Source organism: Entelurus aequoreus, linkage group LG09 (assembly GCF_033978785.1).
Source record: "Entelurus aequoreus isolate RoL-2023_Sb linkage group LG09, RoL_Eaeq_v1.1, whole genome shotgun sequence".
NCBI classification, from domain to species: domain Eukaryota; kingdom Metazoa; phylum Chordata; class Actinopteri; order Syngnathiformes; family Syngnathidae; genus Entelurus; species Entelurus aequoreus.
The window spans coordinates 58,017,369-58,026,597 of NC_084739.1; the positions used below are offsets into that span (position 1 = coordinate 58,017,369).

The 9,229-nt window shown below is 43.0% G+C and overlaps 2 gene segments (V, D, J or C); both read left to right on the forward strand.

Annotated features, from left to right (window-relative positions):
* The first annotated feature begins 4,792 nt into the window (after positions 1-4,792).
* Positions 4,793-5,307, forward strand: LOC133656903 (T cell receptor alpha variable 38-1-like). The segment is given in 2 exon segments: positions 4,793-4,855; positions 4,923-5,307. Coding segments are annotated over 2 exon segments (435 nt in total).
* A 3,163-nt stretch (positions 5,308-8,470) lies between these two features.
* On the forward strand, positions 8,471-9,108 carry LOC133657008 (T cell receptor alpha variable 38-1-like). The segment is given in 2 exon segments: positions 8,471-8,516; positions 8,584-9,108. Coding segments are annotated over 2 exon segments (423 nt in total).
* The last annotated feature ends 121 nt before the right edge of the window (positions 9,109-9,229 follow it).

The following is a 9,229-nucleotide window of genomic DNA, read 5'->3' on the forward strand; positions in this document are numbered from 1 at the left end:
TCTGTAGTTAACAGGGACTAACGTTTATTGATAATTGGCCCTCTTTCTGTGGCAAACCAGGCTTGCTGATGAGAGACGGCCTAACCAGGAAGGCGCCATCATCCTGCCTAGCAACATAGATTTCTGTTTGAGTCACACTTGACTAACTACACTAGAGCAAGCCCGGTCACAGGCAATTACAGAGTCTGCTAGTCCGGGTGAGGAGTCAGTTAAAGGCCTACTGAAACCCACTACTACCGACCACGCAGTCTGATAGTTTATATATCAATGATGAAATCTTAACATTGCAACACATGCCAATACGGCCGGGTTAACTTATAAAGTGCAATTTTAAATTTCCCGCTAAACTTCCGGTTGGAAAACGCCTTTGGAGGATGACGTATGCGCGTGACGTAGCCAGTGAAACAGAGGTATGGCTCCCCATTGAAGCCAATACGAAATAGCTCTGTTTTCATCTCATTATTGCACAGTATTCTGGACATCTGTGTTGGTGAATCTGTTGGAATTTGTTCATTGCATTATGGAGAAAGAAGCTGAGCAAGCAAAGAAGAAAGTTGTCGCTGCGAAGCGGAGTATTTTGCGAGGGAAGTCAGCAACACAACACAGCCGGTGTTTCATTGTTTACATTCCCGAAAGATGCAGTCAAGATCGAAGAACTCGGACAATAGAGACTCTTACCAGGAGGACTTTGATTTGGATACACAGACGCAGACGCGATACCGTGAGTACGCAGCTGCGCTTCCAAACATTTGATCGCTTGCCCGTACGTGCGTGTCACGTACGTAACTTTGGTTAAATATATAAGCTTTATGAACCTTGGGTTAGGTGAACGGTCCTTTGGGCTGAGTGAGTGTGTGTGTTGTGCAGGTGTTTGAATTGTATTTGCGGGTTATATGGACGGGATACCGTCCATATAACCCACTCGAGCTATAACTAGCTCGAGCTAGTAGCTAGGAGCTAGGAGCTAGCATAACAAACACATAGGTGTTTTTATGCGGGATTAATTTGTGGCATATTAAATATAAGCCTGGTTGTGTTGTGGCTAATAGAGTATATATATATGTCTTGTGTTTATTTACTGTTGTAGTCATTCCCAGCTGAATATCAGGTCCCACCCGCGCGCTTCCAAACATTTGATCCCTTGCCCGTACGTGCGTGTCACGTACGTAACTTGGGTTAAATATATAAGCTTTATTAACCTTGGGTTAGGTGAACGGTCCTTTGGGCTGAGTGAGTGTGTGTGTTGTGCAGGTGTTTGAATTGTATTTGCGCGTTATATGGACGGGATCCCGGTCCGAATCGCTCTCACTTCTGGCGGCCATCATTGTAAACAATAGGGAACTTTGCGGAAATGTTCAATTGACTATGTCACGCTACTTCCGGTAGGGGTAAGCCTTTTTTTTTATCAGATACCAAAAGTTGCGATCTTTATCGTCGTTCTATACTAAATCCTTTCAGCAAAAATATGGCAATATCGCGAAATGATCAAGTATGACACATAGAATAGATCGGCTATCCCCGTTTAAATAAAAAAAATTCATTTCAGTAGGCCTTTAAAATAGAACTAGCCAGCGCCAGGCTGGATAATCCCTGCACACATAGCAATTATCTTAGAATAATACGCAACTCACATAATGTTTTTTCTGTAGTGACTGTGTCAGAGGTGGACATGCATTCTACTGAGGTGGCAAATTATGATGCGTTCAGTGTATCACAGCACCAAGCAAATATCAATTCCTAGATATGGTCGAAATCATTTAAAGCGCACTACGCATAATAAGCGCATCATTATTAATATTGCTACTACGGATAATTTCAACAAAAACTCCTCAAAACAGCCCACTACCTATAATATGGGCTTTTTAAACATAAGATCATTGTCTCCCAAAACGTTATTAGTTAATGAGGTCATTAGAGACAACAATCTTAACGTCATTGGTCTCTGGCTCAAACCAGACGATTTTTTTGCGCTGAATGAGGCATCTCCTCCTAACTATACGAATGTGCATATTGCCCGTCCCCTTAAAAGGGGTGGGGGGGGTCGCACTAATATACAATGAAAACTTTAACCCTACCCCTAACCTAAATAATAAATATAAATCGTTTGAGGTGCTTACTATGAGGTCTGTCACACCGCTGCCTTTCTACCTGGCTGTTATCTACTTCCCCCCAGGGCCCTATTCGGTCTTTATCAGTGAATTCTCAGAGTTCGTTGCTGATCTAGTGACGCACGGCGACAATATAATCATAATGGGGGACTTTAATATCCATATGAATACCCCATCGGACCCTCCGTGCGTGGCGCTCCAGACTATAATTGATAGCTGTGGTCTTACACAAATAATAAATGAACCCACGCATCGCAACGGTAATACGATAGATCTAGTGCTTGTCAGGGGTGTCACCACCTCCAAAATTATGGTACTCCCGTATACTAAAGTAATGTTCGATCATTACCTTATAAAATTCGAAGTTCTGACTCATTGTCAACAAGCTAATAATAATAATAACTGCTATAGCAGCCACAACATTAATGCTGCCACAACGATGACTCTTGCTGGCCTACTGCCTTCAGTAATGGCACCATTCCCAAATTATGTGGGCTCTATTGATAACCTCACTAACAACTTTAACGACGCCCTGCGCGAAACCATTGATAGTATAGCACCGCTAAAGCTAAAAAGGGCCCCTAAAAGGCGTACCCCATGGTTTACAGAAGAAACTAGAGCTAATAAATTATGATGTAGAAAGCTGGAACGTAAATACTGCGCGGCTAAACTTGAGGTTTTCCATCAAGCATGGAGTGATAGTTTAATAACTTATAAACGTATGCTTACCTTAGCTAAAGCTAAATATTACTCAAATCTCATCCGCCTCAACAAAAACTATCCTAAATATTTGTTTAGTACAGTAGCATCGCTAACCCAACAAGGGACTCCTCCCAGTAGCTTCACCCAATCGGCAGATGACTTTATGAATTTCTTTAATAAGAAAATTTAACTCATTAGAAAGGAGATTAAAGACAACGCATCCCAGCTACAACTGGGTTCTATTAACACAGATACGACGGATACTGCCGTCCAAAATGGTCTCTCTCTTTTTGATGAAATAACATTAGAGGAATTGTTACGGCGTGTAAATGGGATAAAACAAACAACATGTTTACTTCACCCACTTCCTGGGAAACTTATCAAGGAGCTTTTTGTATTATTAGGTCCATCAGTGTTAAATATTATAAACTTATCACTTTCCTCCGGCACTGTTGCCCTAGCATTCAAAAAAGCGGTTATTCATCCTCTGCTCAAAAGACCTAACCTCGATCCTGACCTCATGGTAAACTACCGGCCGGTGTCCCACCTTCCGTTTATTTCGAAAATCCTCGAAAAAATAGTTGCACAGCAGCTAAATGAACACTTAGTGTCTAACAATCTCTGCGAACCCTTTCAATCCGGTTTAGGGCAAATCACTCTACGGAGACAGCCCTCGCAAAAATGACTAATAATCTATTGCTAACGATGGATTTTGATGCGTCATCTATGTTGCTGCTTCTTTTTTCTTTTTTTGCAAATATTTTTATTGAATTTTACAGTTAAAATCACATTTAACAGTCATACTTTGGTCACGCAAAACCTACATACAATCACACATCCACTCATACCCACTCACATGCACACTTGAGGAGAGAGGTGCACTTAAACTCCAACAATTCAAGGTTTACAGTATAAACATTATTAGAAAAGATACCCAGATATTGTATACATTTATCCATGTTGCTGCTTCTTGATCTTAGCGCTGCTTTCGATACCGTCGATCATAATATTTTATTAGAGCGTATCAAAACACGTATTGGTATGTCAGACTTAGCCTGGTCTTGGTTTAACTCTTATCTTACTGACAGGATGCAGTGCGTCTCCCATAACAATGTGACATCGGACTATGTTTAGGTAACGTGTGGAGTTCCCCAGGGTTCGGTTCTTGGCCCTGCACTCTTTAGTTTTTACATGCTGCCACTAAGCGACATCATATGCAAATACGGTGTTAGCTTTCACTGTTATGCTGATGACACCCAACTCTACATGCCCCTCAATTTGACCAACACGCCGGATTGTAGTCAGCTGGAGGCGTGTCTTAATGAAATTAAACAATGGATGTCCGATAACTTTTTGCAACTAAACGCCAAGAAAACGGAAATGCTGATTATCGGTCCTGCTAGACACCGAAATCTATTTAATAATACCACCTTAACATTTGACAACCAAACAATTACACAAGGCGACTCGGTAAAGAAAAATGTCATTGCACTATTGTATGATGACAATAAAGATTATTCTGATTAGGAACACTGTTTGACGAAGTTAGCAATTAAAATATGTAAAAGTGACCATACCAGGATTAAGATGACTAAACTCAAAGGACATGGTTTCTAAATATCAATATAAACAATTGGCAAGACATTATAAACATGTAATATATATATATGTAATATTAATGGCAATGTTCCCAACAGATCGTTCCAGACCGTCTGCTTAGTGTCGCCCTCACAACCTGCTCTCTTTCGTTTCTCTCCCCCTGCTGTGAGGTAATGGGCCTGTCAGTCACATGACGATGTGTTGCACTTTCAAAACAAAACCAAGTATACCTCCGCAGTATATTTTTTGGGAGGGACAAATGCATCTTTCTCCAATAATGAAATATTGAAGAGGCACGTCCCCCCCGTTACTACACCTATGTATGTGATGTGTTTGTGAAGTGCCTCACTCTTTGGGATCAGCCACCAAGTCAGCGTGTACAAAGGCTATGACTGCAAACATGAAACGTGCATTGGTGTGTGTGCTGATGGCTGCCTGGAGCCTCGGTAAGGTCATTTGAGGTGAGCATGTCAGGTTATATGATGTTTGACCACATTTGTTGTCCTCTGACAGGATGTGGCAGCCAGACGGTGCACCAGCCAGCAGAGAATGTGTACGCCATGAAAGGCGACTCAGTGACGCTGGACTGTAGCTATGAAAACTCTGGAATCAACAACTACATCTACTGGTACAAACAGGACGGGCAGGCGGCACCAAAGTTCATCCTGAGCCGCTTCAGGATCGGTCAGGGCAAGACTGAGAGCAGCTTTGAAAAGAGGTTCAGCTGCAGCATCAATGACACCGCCAAGCGAGCTCCTCTGAAGATCCAAGACGTGCAGCTGAACGACTCTGCAGTCTTCTACTGCGCCATGCAGCCCACAATGACTGACATCTCTGCTGCACCTGCAAAAAATGCTCTGTGGGCTCCTCATTCCATTGTGGCTGTTTGAGAGCTAGTTCTGTGGAGGTTTTCACAGCTTTTGTCCTTGTCAGGACATCACAAGGGTGGCGAACTGGAGATGTTTTTTATTTATGATGATCGGCAACCCCTAACAACTAAATTAAGGGCGTGCCGTGATGGCACTGCATATATTGTTCTCTATTACATGCACAAACAGCATGCCAGCCCAGCCTCATGTTGTATGAAGCTTTAACTTGCACACTAGTGTTGTGTCGTTCGAGAACGATTCGTTCGAAAGAACGAATCTTTTGAGTGAACGTACTGAACCGAATCACTTAATGAACTGATTCGTTCCTTTCTCAGTTCAGTTGAGCTCCGCCGCGACCATGCCGGTATGAGTGGAACTGGCGCATTCTGTGACTCACTGAACCCTCGACGTCGGCGAACAACGCAGCCAATGAGAGGGCGGGGGGAGGGACTGAGCGAACGATTCGTTCACCGCGGATTAACGACATGAATCACTCAGTGAACGACAACGCTCTCGCTCTCTGCTCTGGTTGCCCCAATGCCGCGAGTGATTCTCCCCCTGTCGCGGGGATATGTTTCATGCCATTGGCATCCGTTCTCCATTCATTCTCCAAGCTAACGGCTAATGTTGACTCAAGCCACATGAAAACAAACACATTATCTCAACACATAAAGTTAAAGAAAATCCGTGCAGGCTGAGCAGCAGCGACGCGAGGGGGAGGGGCGGAGGGTAACGTGTAGGGCAGGCTGTTTTGAGAAGATTTAAAATAAAAATAATAACTAATGTATGTACACATACATAGGCTATTATTTACACAGTTATTGTAACAAAAATAAATTTCTCCTTGGGGATCAATTCTGATTCATATTATTATTATTATTATTATCCATTCTACTGCAACTGTTGTTGTTGTTGTTGTTTAGTAGCTATCATCATCATTATAATAATGCTGATTTGCAATTAAACTGTACTGCTGCTGCAGAAGTGATTCGGTACACGTACTGAACTGCGGCCACAGTGTAGCGTTGTCAGTCACTGATTCTAGTGATTCGTACCGTCAAAAGAACTGCAGAAGTGATTCGGTACACGTACTGAACTGCGGCCACCGTGTGGCGTTGTCAGTCACTGATTCTAGTGATTCGTACTGTCAAAAGAACTGCAGATCCCATGAAAACAAGCCACATGAAAACAAAATGAGAGTAGACTAGTAGAGGAGACAGAAAGAAGGGGCGGGGGGTAAAGTGTAAGCAGGCTGTTTTGAGAAGATTTAAAATAAAAATAATAACTAATGTATGTACACATACATAGGCTATTATTTACACAGTTATTGTAACAAAAATAAATTTCTCCTTGGGGATCAATTCTGATTCATATTATTATTATTATCCCTTCTACTGCAACTGTTGTTGTTGTTAGATTAACGCGAGTCCCTACGCAGTGCTCGAATGTCTGCACTGTACTGTCTGTACTACGCACGCCCCCCCCAATTTTTTTTGGGGGGGGGGGTTATTCGGTGAACGAATTTGTTGAACGAATCAATTTAAGGAACTGATTCTAGTGATTCAGTACAGTCAAAAGAACTGCCGATCCCATCACTATTGCACACGTTTTGTCATTTTGTTTTCATGTGGCTTGTTTTCATGGGATCGGCAGTTCTTTTGACAGTACGAATCACTAGAATCAGTGCCATTGCGCCAAAATTTCGGGTGCCTCCCGGTAAAAGTGGGAGGATCGGCAACTATGATGCTGTTGAACGCTATTCATATAAATCTCGCGGGCCGCCCTAACTTTAAACTGTCATATTAAAGTGCGGGCCGGGGCGCGTGTCTGAGACCCCCTGGTTTAAACATAGCACAAAGCAATAAAAAGCTTTGTATACAGTGTTATTTCATTTTAAATTTCAAAAGAGTTTTGAGGCTCCCATTGTTTTCTTTCATTTGTGAAACTCGTCAAAATGGCTCTTTGAGTGATAAAGGTTGCCGACTCTAGACTCTAGGGTTAAGTTAAGAAGGGGTTAAACAAAACAAGCTGTGAAGGTGCGCACGCAGAAACATTGGTGAGGGAGGGGCAGAGACACAGAGCGAGAGAGCTAGTGAGTGGAGACAGACATGAAAACAAGAAATGCCGAAAAGTAAATGCAACTTCACGGATGATTTGCGGAAAAAGTATTTGTGTTTTGGTCCTGGCCGTGACACATGGGAAGCAGAATGCACTGTGGGCAAAGCAGGAACGTGTATATCTGTGGCAAATAAAGATCTACAAGCCCATATCGACACTACAAAGCACAAAACAGCTGTGCAGGGCGAGAGCTCGTTTATGACAACCTTTTTCCAAAACACAACATAGAATGTGAGATATAACAGGATAATGCATACATTTGTCATTTGTTTTCAAAACGCTTACAAAAAAGTGGTACCCCAAAAATTTACTGTGGGACCCCATTTGTATGATTTGATGGGGTCCCTGGGACCCCATTTTGAAAATTCCTAGCGCCAACACTACTGTCAGCATAGGAGAAAAATGCTTTATTTAAATAAATATATTACTTATGAAGCAAGTTCGAGTATCATTGGCAAATTTTCACCAAGTCCCGGCCTTGGCATGCTGCCCGCCTTGGCACGCATTAATGTGTCCTCTTTTTGGGATTTCAGAATATGGTCAGCCTAGCAAAATGTCATTGCACATTTGTATGATGACAATAAAGATTATTCTGATTAGGAACCCAGTTCGACGAAGTTAACAATTAAATTATGTAAAAGTGACCATGCCAGGATGAAGATGACTAAACTCAAAGGATAAGGTTTTTAAATATGAATATAAACAAACGGCAAGACATTATAAATATGCAATATTCATGGCAATGTTCCCAACAAATCGTGCCAGACCGTCTGCTTAGTGTCGCCCTCACAGCCTGCTCTCTTTCGTTTCTCTCCCCCTGCCGTGAGGTAAGGGGCCTGTCAGTCACATGACGATGTGTTGCGCTTTCAAAACAAAACCAAGTATACCTCCGCGGTATATTTTTTGAGAGGGACAAATGCATCTTTCTCCAATAATGAAATATTGAAGAGGCACGTCCCCCCCCCGTTACTACACCTATGTATGTGATGTGTTTGTGAAGTGCCTCCCTCTTTGGGATTAGGCCCCGCCTCCTCAGCCACCAAGTCAGCGTGCACAAAGGCTATGAGTGCAAACATGAAGCGTGCATTGGTGTGTGTGCTGATGGCTGCCTGGAGCCTTGGTAAGGTCATTTGAGGTGAGCATGTCAGGTTATATGATGTTTGACCACATTTGTTGTCCTCTGACAGGATGTGGCAGCCAGACGGTGCACCAGCCAGCAGAGAATGTGTACGCCATGAAAGGTGACTCAGTTACGCTGGACTGCAGCTATGAAAATTCTGGAGGCAACGACTACATCTTCTGGTACAAACAGGACGGGCAGGCGGCACCAAAGTTCATCCTGAGCCGCTTCAAAATCGGTCAGGGCAAGACTGAGAGCAGCTTTGAAAAGAGGTTCAGCTGCAGCATCAATGACACCGCCAAGCGAGCTCCTCTGAAGATCCAAGACGTGCAGCTGAGCGACTCTGCTGTCTTCTACTGCGCCATTCAGCCCACAATGACTGACATCTCTGCTGCACTTGCACAAAAACCTCTGTTGGCTCCTCATTCCACTGTGGCTGTTTGAGAGCTAGTTCTGTGGAGGTTTTCACAGCTTTTGTCCTTGTCAGGACATCACAGGGGTGGCTAACTGGAGATGGCGCCATAGGACAATTATCATTTCAGCTATCTACTTTCCAGGTGAGAGGCAGGATTTATGATCTACAATAAACATACAGGGAGCAGTCAGGGAGCTGACTTTTATTTAGGTTTATTTTATATTTGGACTGCATTAAAAAAAATCCCCCTCTGTCTTCCTTTTTTTTCTTTCTATCAGCCCCTGCACCGGCCCAGCTG